The sequence below is a fragment of the Candoia aspera genome, chromosome 5 (assembly GCF_035149785.1).
Source record: "Candoia aspera isolate rCanAsp1 chromosome 5, rCanAsp1.hap2, whole genome shotgun sequence".
NCBI classification, from domain to species: domain Eukaryota; kingdom Metazoa; phylum Chordata; class Lepidosauria; order Squamata; family Boidae; genus Candoia; species Candoia aspera.
Genome location: NC_086157.1, coordinates 20,278,284 through 20,300,578, shown reverse-complemented (window position 1 = coordinate 20,300,578; position 22,295 = coordinate 20,278,284). Strand labels below are relative to the sequence as shown.

The 22,295-nt window shown below is 40.0% G+C and overlaps 1 protein-coding gene across 1 annotated transcript; it reads left to right on the top strand.

The window, feature by feature from the left end:
- The first annotated feature begins 2,686 nt into the window (after positions 1-2,686).
- DHPS (deoxyhypusine synthase) lies at positions 2,687-11,007 on the top strand. The gene is made up of 10 exons (XM_063304662.1): positions 2,687-2,907; positions 4,308-4,538; positions 6,100-6,264; positions 6,823-6,944; positions 7,180-7,276; positions 7,793-7,879; positions 8,252-8,357; positions 9,279-9,382; positions 10,083-10,208; positions 10,371-11,007. Exons 2-10 carry the CDS (start codon positions 4,335-4,337, stop codon positions 10,464-10,466), a joined length of 1,107 nt encoding a protein of 368 aa, XP_063160732.1. The 5' UTR covers positions 2,687-2,907; positions 4,308-4,334; the 3' UTR covers positions 10,467-11,007.
- Positions 11,008-22,295: the final 11,288 nt, after the last annotated feature.

Here is a 22,295-nt window from a genome sequence, read left to right as displayed (position 1 = left end):
TCCATTAGCAATAACAGAACAAAAACCAAAAGATCAGCTTTTAAAGCTTGTTGGTTACATGATATTACTAAGCACCTTAAATGCTATCAGGCTCTACTCTCCCCACCTTACATTTCCCATTAGGAGGAAACAAGAGAGAGGGAGGGAAGGAGGAAGATCTAAACTGGTAAACTTTCAGAAAGTTAATTCAAATTCCTGGTGATATTCATAAGATGAAAGAGAAAGAGATGACACTGTACCCCAGGTGACTGATACATCTCCCTATCAGATCCTATTTATATTCTCTTCTATTCATACCCTGCCTTTTTTATTTCAGGGAGCTGAGTATGATATACATGAGACCCTCCCTCTCATTTTACAACAACTCTATGAGAAGGCAGAATTAAGACGGACAGGCCCCAAATCCCCCAATAAATTTATGCTAGGTTAATTCTTATGGAATCAACAGTTTTAATAGATCTATTGTGGTTCCATCTGGTTAAATCTCAAATGTTATCCTGGCTCTACTTGCCACTGCTGTTCCTAACCTGGTGTAGGCAGTAGAATCTATATACTACTAAAACTCTCATGTGCATCTGTGTGTAACCTTTAACCGGTGCATCATAGGGCAACAATTTTTGAACCAAGGTACTTCAAATGGGCTAATGTTTGGAATGTGTCCAAAATCTGGGGCCCATGACTCCTGCGGAATTGAAATTTGGCAAATTTTATAAAACATTTTATGACATAAAAATTACCATGAAACATTTTATGACATAATACAAAATGTCATAAAACATTTCCTGTGGTCAACTCCTAATGTTTGACTGGGCTATACAGTTCAGCATTGGCTACTTTCAAAGCAGATACATCTCTGAATATCTCCCTGAATTTTTAAGAACTTTTCCAGTTAAGGAAGTACATTAGAAGTTCTGCCATTGTTGAAGGAATTGAGGAATCTGGTAAGGAATATATCTGAAATGGTGACCTAACAAGTCACAGGTCTAGTATTGTCATAGATCTACATGGGGATAGAGGTAAAGAATCCCTCAAGCTGATCTCCATTCCTGGTCCATGTAGTTTTCTTCCACAACCAGAAGAAGTGCTTTGCATTTTTCCTGGAAGTATTTTTGACTCCCAAGTCTATCCTAGTATTTTTTTGTTCTAACCCTGCTTAACTTTCAAGATCAGCCAGGGTTTGATCAGTGCTATGACCTAAGCTGGACCACAGAATACTCCTCACAGACACAAAAACAACAAGAAAAGGAGGATATCCTCTTCCCAAATCCTTCTTTCACCCTTCCTAGAACCAAACTCAGTGCTGACACTAACATATTATTAAGATGTGTGGTTCTGAAATAAAAAGTAAAGCAGTGTAAGAGGGGTAAATGCTTACAGAGATCATAATGGTTTAACTCTAACACTGCCATACACAGAGAGAAAGAGAGCACCAGGGACAAAAAGGGGGAGAGAAAAAGACTGTAGCACTCCTTCCTAGATGCAGCCATCCCTATAAAAATTGACCCCATAATTATCTTTTAAAAAAAAAATCTTGGCAAGGCTCCTACTGAAGTTCTTAACATCTCTGTCACATTTTCAACATGAATAACCCTTTTTCTTACAGGAACATAATTTGCCCGCAGCAAATATGGGGCATTATGGCCACTTTGCTTTCCCTCATTCAGCTGGGCAGCAGCACCAGCCTGGCCTTGATTGATCATAATGGATTGGATCTGGTTAGCGCTTCAATCAGAAACAACCAGGAAAGCTAGAAGTTTGAAAAGCAAAGAAAACAAAACAGAAACAAACAACCCTGGAAGAAGGCAGTGATGAACTGCCTCCACAGTATTGCCAAAAAACAAAACAAAACATGAATTTGACCATGCATTATAAGGAGTCGAAGAGACTTTCTTTTTCCTAAGATGTGCATCACACAGAAGGACTTCAGGACATGTTCCCAATCTCACCAGTGTTACTGAAAAGGATTTTGCATCTGGTTCATGAACTCATTTTACAAGAGACAGGCTTTAAAAAGAGAAAATTCAGGGATGACTTCTGTAGAAAAAATGCACAATATTGGCAAGTGAAGTCTCACAGGTGAGTCAACTGTTTGTCCTTCTAGTAGAAATGTATCCCAGAGCACGTAAGGTTCTGGCAATTCCCACTTGGGCCCTCCAGAAGTGTTGATGCACAGCTCCTATCGTCCCCAGCCAATACGGGCTTAGAGGTTGGAAATTTTCGGAGGACAGCCTCTCGTATCTACTGGGTGCCAGAACTGTGCCCCTTCTAGTTTAAGTTCTCCAGTGTTTCTCAAACTTGGCAACTTCAAAACGTGTGGAGTTCTGGGAAGTGAAGTCCACACGTCTTAAAGTTGCCAAGTTCGAGAAACAATGACCTAGACTCAGATGCTGCGCCAGTTCCCAGCCTTCACGACATCCTTTGATAATCCTTTTGGAAAAATACGAGTTCGTAGAAAGACAGGTGCTTCCAGTCGAAAACTACCCCGAAGAGGACCCGCTCTACCCGCGCACGCGTCAACCTTCCCCGACTTCCGCCCGTCTCGAAGCCTACTTCCTGCTTCAGCTCTTCGAGAGGAAGAAGGGCACCGCCTCCTGGCGGAAGTTCTCTCCTTCCCCGCTGAGAGCGGGGCGGAGCGAGTGGAACCGGTAGAGTTTCTCTGTCGCTGGCTGCCGAGTAAAGCCGCCGGGCGCTCGGGGTGGCTCTCTGTTGGCTGGCCGTCGCTAGCGCGGGGTGGTCCGGGGGTTGCCCTGCCTCGCCGACGTCCAGGGGAGCGTTCCCTTGGCCCCGGAGCTGGCAGAACTCGTCGGACCGGTCGAGAAGAGCCTCCTGCCTGCCCCCCCCCCCCGCTCCCTCCGGAGCTGCCCTCGAAGCGATTAGGGGACTGGACAGTGCTCCTTCGGGTTCCAGGTAAGGGGCAGGAGAGTGGGAGAGATCTGGACGCTCCGGTATTGGAAAAAGAGGTTTCAGGTGTGGGGGGGCAAGGATTTCCCACCTATGCATTGCATTGCATTGCATTGATTGCCCACGGGAGCTCATTGGGACCTGTAGGATGGGGTTGGTCCTCTCGTTTGATGCCTGCCTGCCTGCCTTCAACGGCCTCCCTATTAGGTAGATCGACCCAGAAGTCCCTGTCTCAAAGTCTTCTCCTGAGCTCTTCCCTAGAGGCATGACAAAAGCAGGGTCGTGCCATCATGACACAAGCGCTGCCCCTTCCGTATGTGTGTGACCTCACAATGCACATACAGAAGGAGGGGGGGGACTTGCATTGCATCAGTGCAACACTGCTTTCATTGTTTCACACACACACTTAGATGCCTCTGGCTATGGGATTGGGGACCTGAACCTGGAAGTCCCCAGGAGCTCTAAGCAACACTACTTTCCCATTGTAAAGACTCAGCAAGTAGAAAATGACCATAGACCTCCAATGCCTGAACAGGAATATTTGCAAAGTTGTATCTCCGGGGTAATCTGGAGTGGTAGAGCAAAGATAGGGTGTCCAGATGTTCAACTCCCAGCAGTCCTCAGAATTGCTCACACTGCTGTTATGATTCACTTGTTGATATTCTATGTATGTTATTGCCATGAGTTGCTTAAAGTAGCATAAAAGTAAACATAAACAAGTCTATAATCCTAGACTTCTTTTATTTTATTCCCCCCTTCATATGGTTGATAGTGTGGTCCTTCTCAGAAATGTCTTTCTGTCTCTAGGTGCCGCTTTTCTGGGAAAGTGGTTAAACGTAACTTTAGTTAAATTTGGCTACTGTTTCACAGTTTATTCCAGGTTATCACTGTACCAATTTGCCAGGCTCCTAGTGGTTACTGAAGCAAAATTATATGAGGATGGTGGTGGGTGGGTGGGTGCGGGGGATTACACAGGTCATTATCCAGAATTGCTTGGAGAGAAATCGGTCACTGAATTGAACTGCTAATGCAAGTTCATCATCATTGTTTATATGGAATTGGCCATCCAGAAAATGGGGAATGAATGGGAAATGACCCAAACTATTGTACCAACAGAAGAGGATATATTTAGCTCAGGGATGAACTGTGTAGTCCTTGGTGTTCTCTAAGCTTGGTTGTTTGATTAGAGATGTTTCATTACCTGACTAGGTAACATCAACAGTGCTGATGATGTTACCTAGTCAGGGAATGAAATGTCTACAATCAAACTATTGTTTTCTTACTTGGGAAAATCAACCTGTACGGGCACAGAAATCTAAGAAGTGTGGATCCGTGATTCTGTAATAATAGTCACATGGCAGAAAATATATTAGACACAAATCTCATTTGTGACTTTATTTTTCTAGACTACAAACCACTTCACTGTCCTCCTGATGGAGAATGTGACTGGTGCCTTACCTGCTGGAGCAGTAGCTGCTGTACTAAAGGCCAGCACAGAACTTCCTAAAGGGAGTCTAACTGTACATGGCTATGACTTCGACTATGGATTAGACTATCATGCCTTGCTTCAATCTTATCTCACTACTGGTTTCCAGGCTACCAGTTTTGGACAGGCTGTGAATGAGGTCAATCGTATGGTGAGTGGCCAGAATGATTCCTTATGGGGAAAAGGAACAGTAGATCAGATGGAAAGGATTGTGGATTCCATCCCTTAATGTGCTTAATGATTGTATCACGTAACTGTAGCTATACTTTGGCAAATATAAATTCTTGTCTATATGATGTGTCTTTTATTTGCTCACATGCTCACATTACCCTTTTCTTGTCTATGTTAAGATGCAGTTGGATAGTAGGAATTCAGACTCAAGTACACTCAGCTTTTTGGTAATACTCTGCACACAATATTTATTGACAATTCACAAAATGAACATAAAAGCCAATTTTATTTGTTTCTCCAATTTCTGGGCCACCCAATTCCAAAAATGACTCTGCAGAAATAGGAAATATTATTTATTGTTATGCTATGATGAACTTGAATCTTATTATCTCATAATTACTTAATAGAATTGAACTGGTTAAGGTCAATTATGGTCTGAACTTTGATGGGCAATCTGTAATATGATGAGGCTGAGGGAATGAAGAAGATTCACTTTGGATGGAATCACCTCAAAGTTGTGGCTCTCCCAAGGACCCTTTTTATGCTGGTAGCTTCTGCTTTCACTTTTTGTCTACCTCTTCAAGCCTTGAACAAGACTATTGTTTTCATGAGCTTGATCACACACTATGTCATGAGTACTGATGGTGAGCAGGAAGGGGCCCCTATCCAGGGGGGAAAACGCATGCATAGTTTAGAGGCTTTGAACTGTCTTTCAAACTCAGAGCAGACCCACCTTGACTTTTGGATTTATCTGTGTGGGTTTCCCACACTCTTTCAGTTTGGCAGAATTCTTACCTTCTGAGTCTTCAATAAACACTAGAGACCTACTCATTGTCTCAGCATGGTACTTCGCTCTAAGTTAGGACACACTACCTGGCCTTCAATAACAATCTCCATTGCAAAGGCATCTCTTGTAAAGCACAGCTAGCAAGGACAAATAAAAGCTACATGCAGTTATCGTTCTTTTATCTTTGCCAGATAACTTAGTCTCAAAAAAACCTCTGTCCCTCACATGTTTTCTTCTGTGTTCAGATCCTGCTTTGACTGCTACAGACTTCAAATTTGCAAACGTTTTCTTATTTTCTAGACATATGTTAAAACTAAACTACTTTTTACCCATAAACTAAGCCACATTATCTCTGACACTTCTTTATTTTAACTTTTCTTAACAACAGGGCTTAGATTTTTGGCAAGGAAAGTAAGATATAATTCTGAGCAAGTAAGATATTCATCACTATCAGGAAGGTACTCTCCCATAAGCTATTGAATATTCAGTAGTTGCAGATTACATTTTTCCCCTCATGTCACCTTGCATTTCAAATTATCTGGAGATAACACATTTTTTTAATCAAATGTGCTTGTTCCCTGCTACTTTGTCCCATTTGTTCTACAATTATAAGTGGCTTAAAAGATCAGTCAGAACATTTGTTGTTGTTTTTAAACAAGATCTGTTTGTTTTGTTTGGCCTTCTTTATATAAGCTCTAAAATACATCTGCCTCTGGGCTGAACTTGATTCAGATAATTGGGCTCTATGTTGCAGATAGAAGCAAAGCTGACGCCATTAGGTGAGGATGAAGGAAATCATGCTGACTTGAATCCTTGTTCTCGCCGCCTGACTGGTTGTACAATTTTCTTGGGTTTCACTTCCAACCTCATCAGCTCAGGTGTTCGTGAGACCATCCGTTATCTGGTGCAACATAACATGGTATGGCCTGACTCAGAAATGTGTTTCTGCCTTTGATTTCTAATTGTGAGAGTTTCTGTGGTAAAAAAGGAAGAAGGTATTGCAGAAAGGAGAATTATGAGCATTTTAGAGTGTTATGACACACATTTCGCTGGCATTTGGATATGGTCACTGCATGAGCATACAAGGTCTGGAAAGAACTTTTTAAAATTAATTTATTTATCTTCTATCCTGCCTTTATTATTTTTACAAATTACTCAAAGTGGAGAACATACCTAATATTCCTCCCTCCTCCTATTTTCCCCACAACAACAACCCTGTGAGGTGAGTTGGGCGAGAGAGAGTGACTGGCCCAAGGTCACCCAGCCAGCTTTCATGCCTAAGGTGGGACTAGAACTCACAGACTCATTTTCTCAATCACTCTGATTTGTGGGAAGGAGATAATCAGACATGAATGCTGTGTGATTGATGACAAACCCGAACCAAATTAATCCTTCACAGGGCTTTAATTTCAAGAATGTTAATGTCTAACAAACTTTTTTGAATCCTTTGTTGAATGCTACATTTTTCCCCCCATAGGTAGACATTTTAGTGACCACAGCAGGTGGTGTGGAGGAAGATCTGATCAAATGCTTGGCACCCACCTACATCGGAGACTTTAGCTTGCAAGGGAAAGAACTACGGCAAAATGGGATTAACAGGTACTTCCTTTGGTAGTGTCGAAGGATGGTTTGACCCCATCAGGAATCAATATTTTTTATTATTATTATTTTTGTGACTGAGGAGATGTATCAGTTTCAGGTTTTCTGCCATATAATGATCCAAGTTATTTCATGTTTAGTAGTGAGAAGGTAATTTGGCTGTATGAATCGTGTGTAGAAAAGCAATGCAAGTTGAGGTCGTAGAGGTCCCTAGCTATCTTCTCCCCTCCTCCAGGATTGGGAATCTCTTGGTGCCCAATGACAATTACTGCAAGTTTGAGGACTGGCTAATGCCAATCCTGGACCAGATGGTGACAGAACAGGACACAGAGGTGAGAGCTGTAATGTTAAAGGTGGAAAGTCTAGGTCAGCGTTTCTCAACCTTGGCCACTTTAAGATAGGGGGACTTCAGTTCTCAAAATTCCCCAGCCAGCTGTGCTGTAATGGCTGGGGAACTCTGGGAGTAGAAGTTCACCTATCTTAAAGTTGCTAAGGTTGAGAAATGCAGGTCTAGTTTCTACCTGTTTTTGTTGTTGTTGTTCTGTATGGTAATTGCAAAATGTGTGTGCCAATTTTGAATCTTTGGGTTCTGCCTTCATCTCCCAGGACAGAAAATTGTAACATTCTCAGAGGTGGAGGGTAATGTAACATCGAAGCCAAATCCTAATAAGATTAAATCCTAACTCTGTGATCTATATTTTTGTTCATTAGGTTCAGTTATTTTTTATCTTTGAAACATCTCACATTAAGACAGCATAGCCCTGTCCTTATGCTTAATTTTTTTCCCATACCCATCTGTGGAGAGCAAACCCTTGTCTAGCCATACTTTGATCCTCCCTGCCTTTCAGGGTATGAAATGGACTCCATCAAAGCTCATTGCTCGGCTTGGCAAGGAAATCAACAATCCAGAATCAGTCTATTATTGGGCACAAAAGGTAGGCTGATAAAGGAATTTATATTTAATTCATTATCTCACTTCTTTGTGAATAAGTGTTCTTGGGATGTCTTTTTTTTCCTAATCTCTGATCATCTTAGGGTCTATCTTATATTTACATAGATAGACCCTAAGATGATAGATACTGTAGATAAATAGATGGATGGATGGATGGATATCATCTTGCACATAGCCCTCTCTTTTGCTGGTACTGGTGTCCCATTCATTTCCCAGTGGATAGCGTGTTTTTTCCCCCACCATTAGAGCCTGTTTTAAAATTGGACTCCAAACAAAGAAAAATAAATATTTAATGCATAAAATAATGTAGTGTCTCTAGCTTCTGTTAACCATGCTATTTATATTTTCTCAACAGAATAACATTCCTGTATTGAGCCCAGCACTAACGGATGGATCCCTGGGAGACATGATTTTCTTCCATTCTTATAAGAAACCAGGTCTTGTGCTGGACATCATAGAAGGTGAATCGAGATATTTGCAACATGAGTTGACTCCTCAGTAATCTTCTGAAATCTACTTGCAACTTCTGCTTTAGGACAAAAAGGCAGCTAGTGGGTTATGAGCTGATGCTGTATGCTTTTTTTTAGTTATTAAATAATATTGAACCATGATTAACAAAAAGCAAGTAACTAAATTAACATTAATCCCAAGATGCACAGAGGAAAAAAAATATTGAAAAATACAAAAAAAAAAAAAATCTACTAAAAACTAAGTAAGGAGACAGGTACTGTATATGTAGAAATTTACTTTAAACAGGATGTAAAGTATTACTGTATTATGCTCTATTGCTATTGAGGCAAATCATAAAATCCATCCAAATTTGATAGAATTGTGGTTCCTGCCTCTGATACCTCATAATTTTAACATTGCTATTTTTTTTTAATGTGGCAGTTGAAGAGGCCTTGTTAATCCACATCTCAATTGTTATATTATCTAGAGTTTTCCAATGTTGGGCAATTATAATTTTAGCTGCTAAAATTAAATAGATAACAAGTTCCTTACTTTCAGGCTTTGTGTTAGGTCCTGTAAATAAATGCAATAACCCTAACTTTGGAGGACCATTCAATTCATTCTTTAGTAATGGTTCTTATCTCCCCCAAACAATTATGCCAAAAGAGTATAGCTTTATTGCATGATCACCACAAATGAAAGAAGAATGACCTTTTTTACCTTTTACAACCTTTCCAACGTGTGGAAGAGTAATTTTGACATACATGTGCCAATCTGACTGGATTGTATAATCTTCCACTGCAGTTCTTGCACTGAAGCCGAGGTTCGTGGATGCTGTATGCTGAAAACCAGCAACGGTTGGTTTATTGTTCAAATTATGTGATGTATTTGCAGCACTTCCCTCATACCCTCTCTTGTCATGTCTCTTATAGACCTGAGGCTCATTAACACCCAGGCCATCTTTGCTCGGAAGACAGGAATGATCATCTTGGGTGGAGGCCTCGTTAAGCATCACATTGCAAATGCAAATCTGATGGTGAGGGAGCTTGGTGTGTAGTAGAGGCACATGGGCAGGATTGAGTTGGAAGGGAGAGCCTATGGTGTGAGATAAACATTTGTTTAAACAAAACCAATACGTAGATGTCTTGTTGTGGTGTTACTTGGCATCCCACACTTCCTTTAATTTTAACAAAATGGTTGCAGCAATGAAACAGAATATAAATATTTAAAAGCAATAGATTAATCCATGACACCTGACAAGAGTGCGGAAGGTAAACATTCATACATTGGGTAGTCCCACAGAGAAGCCTAGTGGCTGAATGAATAACTTTTAATTGTTCAACTGAGAGGGCATCACCACAAAACTGGAGTTTCCAGTTGAGGTCCTGGTAATTCTGGATAATTAGGAAGAGCCCATGCTATGAGTTCATGCCCTGCATGCTGAATTAAGGTCAGTCCTTGGTCATTCTCATTTACAGTACACTGTCCTATTTAGTAGGGCTTGGAAGGACTTCTGTAGGGAATCTTGATGTTTCTTCTGTCAGAATGGAGAATATTATGCTAAATAATTATTGTGTCTAAGAACCATTTGTTGAAGTTGGTCTAAAGCACTTATTCATGCATACTGTCTTGGGAGTTATTAAGGATATCAGGGCTATGCTGAGCAGATCTTCAGTTGTCACTGAGTCAGCTGAGCCTTGTATCCCTGAGGTCACTGGGTTTTTTTGGTTTCCCAGAGAAATGGAGCTGACTTTTCTGTATACATCAACACCGCACAGGAGTTTGATGGTTCAGATTCAGGAGCTCGGCCTGACGAGGCAGTGTCCTGGGGAAAGATCCGCATGGATGCCAAGCCTATCAAGGTATGTGCAGGGCAAGAAAGGACTGAGAGATTGTGGTACGGGCATGGATGGGACATGACTTCCATGACTGCCATCATAACCAGCCTGACGGAATGCATTTTATCAAATGAATATTTTGGAGAGGGATCAGTAGTCCCAGCTATCCTGTTCTTCTCCTAACAGGTTTATGCTGATGCTTCCCTGGTTTTCCCATTGCTGGTTGCAGAGACTTTTGCTCAGAAACCAAATGCCTTTGTTCAAGAAAAGCAAAATGACTGAACTGGGAGCTGCTGCATGGGACACTTCATCTGTTACGAACTGCTTGCTTCCATCCCACATAACATTACAGTTGTCAGCACCTGCACTGGAATTGCCTTGAAGATCTGCTTGGATGAATGGAGTGGGGAGGGGCACCTTAACCATTCAGAGAGCATCTTCTTCAGTCTCCATACTGGACAGAAGTTGTATCCCAATTGTCTGCATATTATCCCTAAATTTGGAACCCATTGTCCTATTAAACATTACCACTTGCAATGGTGCATCTCATACTGCAAAAATGCAGTAGAATTGGGAAGGCTAAGATGCTCAATTGTGTGCTCAATTCTTCCAGAGGATTTTTATGCAATGCTGGAAGAGCTAGAAGATTCTGGAGTTTTGATTTGTGTGTGGGTGGGTGTCTTTTAATGACGGAACCAGGCCATAATTCTGTGTTCCTGGCATCTCCTGTTTCTCAATCAGTAGCTGGTGTTGATTCAAGGTGTTTTATGCAGAAGTGGCCAAGAGCCATAATTTCCTAATAAACCACTGACATTTTTAAACACATGAGTCTTTTTGCCTTCGATGGGGTGACATTTGGTGGCCTTTTGCTGCCTATGAGTTAACAACCATTGCTCAGGTTTGTTTGTTTGTTTTTGCTTCCTTCTGGGGCAAAGGTGTGAGTTGAACTTGGCTGAGAAATTATTTTGTTGAATAATATATGTAATATTCTGCATTTGCTTGTAGGCTTTCAGAGATGATTCAGCTTTGATTTATATAGTATGGGGAAATGGAAATTACTATCCAGAAATTTTAAAGAAAATGAGTCTTTTGGGCTAAGAACACAGATGTATAACCTGAAGCTCCAAGCCTGCATTTGACATCTAATAGCCCTAGATAAAGTACCCCCTCTTAAAATTGTCCCCAAATAATAATTTTTAATGTGTCTGAAAGAGGAAATTATTTAATGTGGGGAGTAATCAAAATAACTGTATTTACATTTTAATGAAGTGTAAAATAAAATTATATATCTTGATCCCACATACTGCTAATTTTTGTATTTCAGTTCTCTGTATGTTACTCAGAAGACCGGAAGCTCCCTTCACAATTATGTAGTCCTAGTTTAATAAAATCAGGGCAGCACACAACAGACCAAACCATAACTACTCAATCATATTTTAGCCTAGTATGATTTGGAGAACCAGACAGGGCATTTACTTTTATGTTTTACTGCATTGCGTGAATACAGAAAATTGGATTAGTTCCATAAACCATTGTTAAGTATTTCTTGCAAACATAGCATGTTAATCTGATTTAGCCAAATATTACTTTTATTAAGACATCTCCCTCAAGTCAAGCATGATTCCTGCTAGCACATAGATGTTTTGATTTAGGTTTAAGGCAAGAATTTTAAAAAAAAAAATGGTTTGTCTTTCTCTTTTTCCAGGATTTTCTTTTTTAATGTCCCAGTCCAGTCTATAACCAATCCTGCTTAATTTTATGAAAATCACCCCAGACTGATTAGAAGCTTCCATCTTCCATGGCCATCATCTTAATATACCAATACAAATAACTTGATTAGATTTCTAAAAAGGAGTATTATTATAGCTGGATTATAGCCCAGACGTACTATTGCCATTTGAAATTGATCTAGGGGTTTATGCATAGCCTGTGCTCTCCATCTGAGCTATAAAAAATTTCATAGCCAGCTTGCCATAATGCCCAGCTGCAGGTGCTTGAGATTAAAGTCCAACTGTCATGCAAGTCCTATCTTTCAATTTTTACCACTTAATGGTAAAGCACAGAGAAGGTTCCAGGTTGCTGTTACACTGAGAAGGAGAACTTTTAGAGCATCTCCTGCCTTGTTTAATTACTATACATATAGATATACATGATGAGAAGCATGCCACTGAATTTCTGCTATTTACTGCTGTTTACTGTTGGGTTGATTCAGGGTTGCAGGAATTCTAGCCTTTGCTGCTCCAACATATAGTTTGTTACTTACATAAAAACCAATGCATAAATTAATGGCTTTGTTTTTTAAATCTCAAACCAGTTGCCATCTATCGGTTTCCTAACAATTCAGTGCATGAGACACAAATCATACTGGAAACTGCTTCTCCAAATTATCAGTGGATACATGAGGGCTGCTATATTCAGTCCATTACAGTAGAATGAAGCTTGCTGGCCTGCCTGCCTGCCTGCCTGCCTGCCTGCCTGCCTTCCTCATTCCTAGTATGTTACATTGGTCAGAATAGTATTTTGGTGCTTCTGATTTCTGTGCTAGCATACTTTAAAAAGTTTTCCATCAGCACCTAGTTTCTTTACTAAGAACCTTAATTTTCTTCCAGATTAACACCCCCAAATCAGAAACAGATTACAAGATAGAAGGCTTTGTGTATCAGGATAAATGATGTCTCTGGGTAAATGAGGTTAGATAAAATACCAACAAGTTAAGGCCTCTGTGAGATAACTAAACAAGTAAATATTTGGTGCCCATTATTTATTTAGGTATTCCTTTCCATTCATTTGGTGACTATCTTTTTTTTACCTTTTTGTCTATACAGAAATTAGATATTAAAATAGGAACAAATTGTAAACAAGAGTTTTTGCTTCCTATTTCCTATTCCTTGCCCTATATTTTATTACAGCAAAGCACAAAGTAATTATCCCTAGTTCTTTAATTCTGATAGCAGTCTATATTAATTATTCTTGTTTCTACACAGTGCTAAATTGCTTGACTAAAGGTGGTTGTATTTATTTTTAGGGATGAAGTAAGCCTAACTAAAAATCCTGTTTTTTTTATTAATATGTGTAGAGTTGCTGTCACAAAATTGTGTCAAGTTTTTAGCTGCTTTTCTGTTTCTAAACAGAGCTGGTATCCCAGCTTTATCAGTTTTCCAGTTATTTCTTCTTCTCTATACCTTTCCCTCAGCCTCTTCTCTCCAATCTAGAGATTTATTAACATCTATTAAAAAAAAAAAAAAGGTTAAGGCTGAATTTGAACTAATTCAAAAACTAAGAGTTGAGCTTCAGTTTCAGACCTCAGTAGAGAAACACTGAGAAAGCAAGGTGAAATAATTATTAGTAAATACCAAGTGAATATTGGTCATCTAATTAGAAAAGTTATTCAGTTATCAACTGTACTGATGTATATTAACAGCTGCTTTTAGCTTATGAATCCTGGCTTGCTTGAGATCAGTAAAGAACATCACTGTCAGGGGTTCACTAGTGGCAAAAGTTTCAGAATAAGTATGTGGAGATTGTAAACAAGTAACTTTTTACATATAACCATGTGTGGGAAATGCTAACAACTGAGCATAAGAACCTGTGAGAACCAGAAAGCAGCCTATCTTGTTAAACGGATTCTTTTTTCTTTTTTCTTTTGTTTTGCTGTTCAATCATGTCCGATCCTTGGCGACTGCCTGGACTACTCCCTGTGGTTTTGTTGGTAAGATTTCAGAAGTGGTTTGCCATTGCCTCCTTCCTAGGGCTGAGAGAGAGTGACTGGCCCAAAGTCACCCAGCCTGCTTTCATACCCAAGGCAGGACTAGAACTCACAGTCTCCTGGTTTCTAGCCCGTTGCCTTAACCACTAGACCAAACCGGCTCTGTTATACAGATAGAGATGTAGAAAAGAGGGCATTGGATTTAAATAAGAGAACTTGCACCATTCAGCACCTGTCAATTGTTTGTAATAGCCACAGTTCCAGAGTTACAATAAAGATCTAATGCCTAGCTATGTTGCTCCAAGTCTCATTGAGGCTTCAGCCAGGTTTGTGGCTGTTTTGAGGATCCTGATAACCACTGGTTCAGACATCATGATTTTCCCTTCCAGATGAATTATACCAGTGGCCCAAAGAGTAGCAAAATAGCTATACTCACCAGTTGCTGCCTGTTCACAGTAAGCCACAAAATCTGGCTTATGTCATGGAGAACCACAGCCCTCTCAAAGACTAAGTAAAAAAGAGTGCTATTTCCAGGAAGAATATACAAATTGTAACCCCTCCCTTGCATCTTTCTGTGGCTGGATGGTCTTTTGTTAGGCTCTCGCACTGAGCAGAGAATTGTTCCAGGCAAATTCCAAAATACCTTCAAACTCTGATTCTATACTTTTTTATTATTTTAATCTTTAAACTTTTTTTTAACTGCTGTTGTAAATCTAATCCAGATCACAGTATGTCACAAACAGAGAAAAACAGCATTGGAAATGTGCCTGTTACTTATAATTCACATCTTTGTTTAATATATGAAGCTTTATTTATAATATATATCTAAATATTTCTAATAGATGGAGTTTTACATTTTTCTTGCTAAGTTTCAAGATTCAGACATGTAAATATCCCTAACATTGATTTGGATTGCAGGATTCCCGATGTATAGTACATTCTTTCTTCGACATGTTTTTTTCAGATGTACGTACACGATTTGGTGCTTTATGCGGGAATCCAAATTAAAGCATTATAAGAGTTGGCTGTCAAGTCTCTGCTTAAATATATCCAGTGGAGGGGAGCCCACAATCTCTCTGGGTGATTGGCTTCTGTAATGAATTGCTCTTACTATTAGATATATTTGTTTTCAAATGTCTTGTCAGAATTTGCCTTCCTATAACTAACATCCATTCTTTCATGTCCTGCCCTTTGAGATGCTAGAGAACAAATTTCTGCCTTTATCTCTATTATGCCTTTTCAGGTATTTGAAGAGTGCTGTCATATCTTCCTTGGGTTGTCTTTTCTGAAGGCTACACAAGAGTCCTATTTTCTGCAATCTGTCATCAAAGAAACAGTTATTTACAACCCACCACAATTTATTTTCTCCTTCCCTCCCTTTCGCTTTCACACTTTATATATCTGTCTGTCTGTCTTTCATTTTTTTTAAAAAAGCATATCTTTCAGTTGAGTGCTTGTTTTGTTCTGTTTTGCTATAGTTCTGTTGCGTGCTTACTGCTAACATTTAGTTACTGTATACCATTCTCTCCTTCCTTTGGGAATGGGATAGTAGCAGTGGTGGGAGTATTTATCTGCCCTAAAATAATCCATCATGAAATCACCTGCACAGTTGTTATATAGGACCCAAATGGGCCTTGTTCTAACCTCAGAACCTATGAAGAAATACAGATTGGTTTCCTAAGATCTCTCCTGATCCCAAGACAAATGCCTAATGCAGCCCTGGGCCTAGCGGCCAGACTGTCTAAAACTGAATCCAGCACCTGTTGATTAGTCTGTTACCTGACTAGAGCTTAACCTAGCCCCTCAGGGGCTGTTCCTACTATAGATCAAAGTAATGGTTGAATGTTACAAATAAACTGCTCATTCTGCCTGGTCTCTGAGGTCCTGTTATTCTGAGGCTAGGAGGGTCATGTAAGTATTCAGATAATTGATTGAAGATGCTGAGTTTCAAAATGAGAAGAGTCATGCCATAAGGATTCTGTAACAGGCAATAGCAATAACCTTGAGCGACAGGAGGGAGAGCTGCAACCAAGACAATGGCCACACAAAAGAGAATTGAGTCCGAGGCAGACATGTAATTTGAGAAAGCAACTCAAACTTGACCCTCCCTAGTTATCTTGAAGATGGAGGGAGGGAGGGGGGAGGCACTTTGAGACTTGCAACATTCTGTTACCATAACCTTACAATAAAAATAGTATTAGCTTTCATAACCTTGGTTTCCTATCTGGTCTATCTTGAAGGGCTGATAGATTCATCAAACAACTCAGAGATTCACCCTGGCCAAAAACCTATCCTACCTGCTTACATATTCTCTCATACTCAGAGTCCAAGTCAATTTTATTTCTTCAGTAATGTTGGGGGTAGATTTAATAAAACTTCATTATGGCAAATGTTCTACATACAGTTCATAAAGCATGGCTCGGCTCAGCTCGGCACAGCACCATGAATTTTACTGTGATCTAACATTAAGGCTACTCGAGCTTTTAATAAATAATTTGCTCAGCCAAACGGATTTTATGTAAATAATTTTGTAGTCAACAGAAACCCCAACCTCAGTTGTGAAAGCTTCCAACTTAATGTGAGAATGCCATCTCCATGGGTTAAGATGGATTAACCCTGACACAATAGCAAGTGTAAGGATGAAAGTCATGCAAGCAGAATGTTTGCTTTCCCTTGTTTGCTTTTATTTCACATCTGATCTGAATTCATTACAAAGTGATCCGATCTGATCCCAGGCCAAGGGCCTTACTGGGTGAGGGGATGGACTTCAAAAGAAAGCAAGTAAAGCTTTTAAATCAAAACCTTGATTAAAATAAGGATATATACTGTACATTGAATTAAAATAGAGTTACGGTTAGAGTTAGGGTTATCTCCTGTCAACTATTCAGCAATTTCTCTCTTCTGTAAGATTATAAGTGATAATTTGATAGCAGTAAAGGTAGGCCTCATTTAATGACCACAATTGGGACCAGCGATTCAGTTGTTAAGCAAAACAGTTGGTAAGTGAAACTATGACTGTTCTTACGATCTTACTTCTGCTTTCCTTTGCTTTACAGACCTGCAAAAGTCATAAATGCAAGGACTGGTCACAAAGTTACTGCAAACGATCACTATATGAGGCAGTCACTAAACTTGGACTACCTGTAGTTTCAGAGGTCTCTGAGGGCTTGGGGTGGCTGTCACTGGCTCTGGGGCACCTCAGATTGAATATTAACCATGAGTTAGCCTGATGACCAGGTTGCATAACTTAGACTGTAACAAGGTCTTGTATTTATAGTTACATATCACAGAAAAATCCTGAAGATTATATTGTTTTAAAATAATACAATCTTGAGCTATATTTCGCTAAGAGACAGCAATGTCTGCAGCAAACTAATGACATGAACATGGTGACATGTGTGCAGTGACATCATCAGGTAAATGGCATAACTTATTTGTGGCCCCTCATCTGGCACAAGCATGTGCAGCATCTGGGTGATGATGTCACATGTTGTGTCTTTCATGCCTACTTTCCTCCTCTTCTAATAGTTGTCTAGGACCAAAGGGAAGTAGGTATATGTGACTTAAATATGTCATTACACATATTTTGGGACTCTAGGTCCTGCCAACTGCACTATTTCTCACTATTCCTGGCGTTCACATGTCTGAAAATGATGATGCTTTGCCTTTATCCTGGCTGTCTGTCCTCCTGCCTCTGCAGAATAGCCGTATGACTCTTACTCCATGAGATGGTATGTCACAGAAAAACAAAAAAACTTTCAAGCTCCAAGTCTTATTTACTGTACAAGCACACAGCTTTCTAGAGAAGTGGCTGGGCAAGCAATTTGTTCAGAATGTGACTTATTTTGTAATGGTTTTTATAATTGGATCCAATAAACGTCACAAGGCTTTGGCAATAAATACACAGACATAGGGAAAGAGGTTTCCATAAATATATTTAAAAATGACATACAATTAGTCTCTCTCTGTTTTTTCTTATCCTGCCCTTTTGATCACCCAGCACTGAAAAAATATATAGTGCTTTCTTTCCAAGCAGAGAAGCTATAGCTGATTGGTATTTAGAGAAAGCAAAGATTGGAATACCAGTAATTCCACTGTCACATAATCTCACAAATCAAGATTCCCTTCACAGTATTAAAGTCTTGTTCTCTGGTTTCATATTGTTTTCTGATAGCAGTGACAGGAGTAAAGGCTTCTTGCTTGCTTCCCTAACCTAAGCTGTTAAGATCAGTCTTACCATAAATGTAAATTTAAAAACAAGGGTCCCTATGCTCTCCAGGTTTCTCCATAAGTCTTTGTTTCTTTTCTGCAGTCGTCTTAGCCTCCTCCAACCTTGATGACTTCCAGATATATGGATGTCAAGTCAGAATTGGGAATTTTGCTTTTTATCCTACAGTTCTGAAATGTTCAGCCCTGAGCACTCTGGGGGCTTTTGGGGGAACTAGAAACAACCTTCAGACTGCCTACTTGTGCTGTAAATATTAATGCATACATAGGTAAAGTAAAGGTAAAGGTTCCTACTTAGTCATGTCTGACACTAGGGGGCGGTGCTCACCTCTGTTTCATGGCCGAAGAGCCAGTGCTGTTGGGTGTTCTATAGACCTTTCATTAAGTTGACACCATTTTGTAAAATACAGTATATAGCAGCAATATTCCATCTATGAGTGTTTAACTTTCTTGCCCAGTTTTCTGATTGCCTATTCTAATATATTCATGAGGACATTTGAGCAATGTTTAACTGATGGATACACAAGGTTTCTCCCTCCCCATGAGATTCTGATCAATCTTGTTGACTATCAAAAAGCATCTGAGTATAACCACTATTCCAGCTGAATGCTGATCCCAATAGTCCAGTGATAGGAAATACAGTGCCCACAGATACTTTCCTTATACCAACCAGGTTCCTTGACACACCCAATGTTTAACAACTATTTTAATAGTAAATAAATAAATGAAAATCTGGCTTACTGCAAAGCAAAGCACCAGCTTCAGTACCTTTTCTATACAGCAATCAAGAATGTCTGTTGAGCCCCTTGGACTTTCTTAAGAAAAGAAATATAATGTTGGGAAATATGCACAAATATTCAGAAAAAGGATAACACAAAGACTCATCTACTTGGTGACTATGCTCCACTAATGACCTACAGTAAGTTATTCTGAATCCTGGCTGTCATCAGTTTAATGATACAGTTATTAAAACCTCTGTCAAAGAAGTAAAGTCTGGTGCTGTTAGAGACAAAGGGAGATGGGAAATATTTAATCTGTGGGAAATTGGGATAAAATAAATGCTACATTGGAAATTGCTAATAGCGGTTGTCACCCTTATCTTGTACATTTTTACTTCATATGTTATGAAAATATTCCCCATCTTTTCATGCAGTTGTATTTCTTATCCCAAGGTCTCACCAACTTCATTTTTAAGCAGCTCCACACTACATTAACCTCATCCCCTTGGTTCCTCTTAATAGGTGCAGAAGATAATTTTTTGTACTTCATAACCTCCTTAGCTGTCCTATGCTTTCTACTTACACATTTGTGTCAGCAATTATAGTTTTACATATCCTCATTAATGCATTGATCCTTGTCTTCATTTCTTTATCCTTTCCTTCAGTTTTCAGTTTAGTATAAATATGATTCTATTGTTCATTAGTATTTGATCCTTTTTTTTTTTTTTAATGTGGGATTTCCCCCCCTTGTCCTGGCTTTCTTGAAATTATAGATGAGAACCCACTTGAACCTTGGTCTTTGAAGTCTTTTGTCTTTGAAAAAAACAGCCTATTTCAAAGACTTCAGTCTCGGTTCATATTGGTTCTAAAAAAGAAAGCTGTTTCATTCCTTTCAGTATTCTAAACACATGTATTTACTTTTATCTCCCAAACAGCTATCACAGCACTGTTTTGTCACTATTGAAACAGAACATGAATAATGCTGAGTAACAAACATCTTCCACTGAGAAAATAAATGATTCCAAATAAGACTCGTATTAACCAAGTATGGGTTGGTAAGCTTGATAAGAAAAAGATAACTTGAGAAAATTAAATGACCTGTCTTCAGAAGGACAGGCAAACTGTCTCTTTTAAAAAAAAAAAAAAATGAAACAATGAAGTTTTGGTTCTCTCCTTCTCACAGGAGGTGATATACCTATTAAGTAGAATCCAAGGGGTTTACTAGGGAAACACACACACACACACACTATGCTATCTTTCTGGGACTGTACCATGGAAGAATCTATATGTAGAGAACACGGACACTGTATGCTCTGAATTTTTTCCAGGTTTTGTATACACATAGAAATGAAGACATAATTAGCACATTAACAAATTTCATAGTATCTTGTTATTCTGGAATAGTAGGAAAGTAACTCAAAACTATTATAGACGTCTGTCATTAGACACTAAAAATCCAAGGACAGAAGTTCTACATTTGTTACTTGTATTATATATAATATCACCAATGTATCCCATGAAAGCACTTTTTCCTTAGCTCAACTTCATGTTCTTCCTTCAGTGCTTTTGGAGAAAAAATATGATAGTATTCTAAATCTACAAGAGAGTTCCCCTAATGATATTGGGGAACAGAGACAGTGGAACATCTGTGATCGAGTTGCCTGTTCCATATAGATTATCTCTTTATTTTGTAACATGACTCTTGGTGGTGGCTATTATTATTATTAATTATTAGTAGTAGTAGTAGTAACCAGCAAAGATGCATAAACCAATGTGACGATAGAACTTGCCATCTTATTGTATCAATTACTACAATTAAGCTAATGTTAACAATTAATGTTACAATTAAGCCCAGTCTCCCACCTCCCCTTTTTGGGGAAGGTGGTTGAGAAAGTGGTGGCTTTACAGCTCCAGAGGCTCCTGGAGGAAACAGATTATCTAGACCCCTTTCAGTCAGGTTTCAGGCCCAGTTATGGGACAGAAATGGCATTGGTCGCACTAATGGATGACCTCTGGTGGTAGTGGGATGGAGGGAGTGCATCCATCTTTGCTCTTCTTGACCTCTTTTGATACCATCGACTATGGTATCCTTCGGGAACGACTTAGGGAGTTGGGAGTGGGTGGCGTGGTTCTGCGCTGGTTCGCCTCCTTCCTCTAGGGTCGGTCCCAGTTGGTGTTGATAGGGAGCGAGAGATCCAGCCCATGGCCCCTACTTTGTGGGGTGCTGCGGGGCTCGGTACTCTCTCTGCTCCTTTTTAACATCTACATGAAACCACTGGGTGAGGTCATCCGTCACTATGGGGTGAGGTATGATCAATATGCTGATGATACTCAATTATACATCTCCATCCCGGGTGAAGTAAGTGATGCCATGACCACCCTTTCCAAGTACCTTTGGGCTGTGTGGGCCTGGATGGGGGACAACAGGTTGCAGCTGAACCCAGGGAAGACAGAGTGCCTGTGGATTAATGGCTCCTTGATTTCTGGGAAATTGTCATCTTTAGTTCTAGATGGGGTCGCATTGCCCCAGACAGACCCAGTGCATAACTTGGGGGTCCTCTTGGACTCACGACTCCTGCTCGAAGATCAGGTGGCAGTTGTGGCTAGGAGGGCCTTTGCACAACATGTTGTGCACTAGTTATGCCCCTTCCTGGAGCGAGAGGCCCTTTGAATGGTCACTCATGCCCTGGTCATCTCTCATATAGACTACTGTAATGCACTCTACATTGGGCTACCCTTGAAGAGTATCCAGAAGCTCCAGCTGGTGCAAAATGCAGCCACATGGGCGATCTTAGGTGCCTCAGGATCAGCACATGTTACTCCTTTGCTCCACGAGCTGCATTGGTTGCCAGTATGCTTCCAGGTCCAATTCAAGGTGTTGGTTACCACCTTTAAAGCCCTACATGGCATGGGTCCAGGTTACCTACAGGACCGTCTCATCCCCATTACATCAGCCTGTCCCACCCGATTGTGCAGAGAGGGCATGCTATGGACTCCGTCTGCAAAAGAACTCCATCTGGTGGGGTCCAGGAGGCAGGCCTTCTCTGCAACAGCTCCCGCCCTTTGGAATTTCCTTCCCCCAGAGGTGAGGTTGTCCCCCTCCCTCCTGGACTTCAGAAAACAATTAAAGACCTGGCTTTGTCACTATGCCTGGGGTGGGAGGGAGAATAGACACTTCAGGGGATGGCTAGTTCCTTAGAGTGGCCCTGTTTGGCTTGCGGGTGATAGAGAACTTTTAGCCATCGGGTTCTTACCATATTTATATTTTATTATGTATTATATTTATTTTATAGTTTTATATGGGTTTTTATCTGTTTTATTGTAAACCCCCCAGAGTCCCTTTTCCAGGGAGATGGGTGGTGATACATTTGATTAATGAATAAATAATAATAAATAATGAGAATTTCTTTGGGAATTATCATTGTGTGTGTGTGTGTGTGTGCACATGCGTGTTCATGT

What these genes read in the sequence shown, in the direction of transcription:
- DHPS (XM_063304662.1), top strand. Translation starts at nt 4,335, where the DNA reads ATGGAGAATGTGACTGGTGCCTTACCTGCTGGAGCAGTAGCTGCTGTA. An exon ending in TCTATTATTGGGCACAAAAG is followed by an intron (nt 7,880 to 8,251) that starts GTAGGCTGATAA and finishes TTTTCTCAACAG; the next exon opens with AATAACATTCCTGTATTGAG. An exon ending in TGTGCTGGACATCATAGAAG is followed by an intron (nt 8,358 to 9,278) that starts GTGAATCGAGAT and finishes TGTCTCTTATAG; the next exon opens with ACCTGAGGCTCATTAACACC.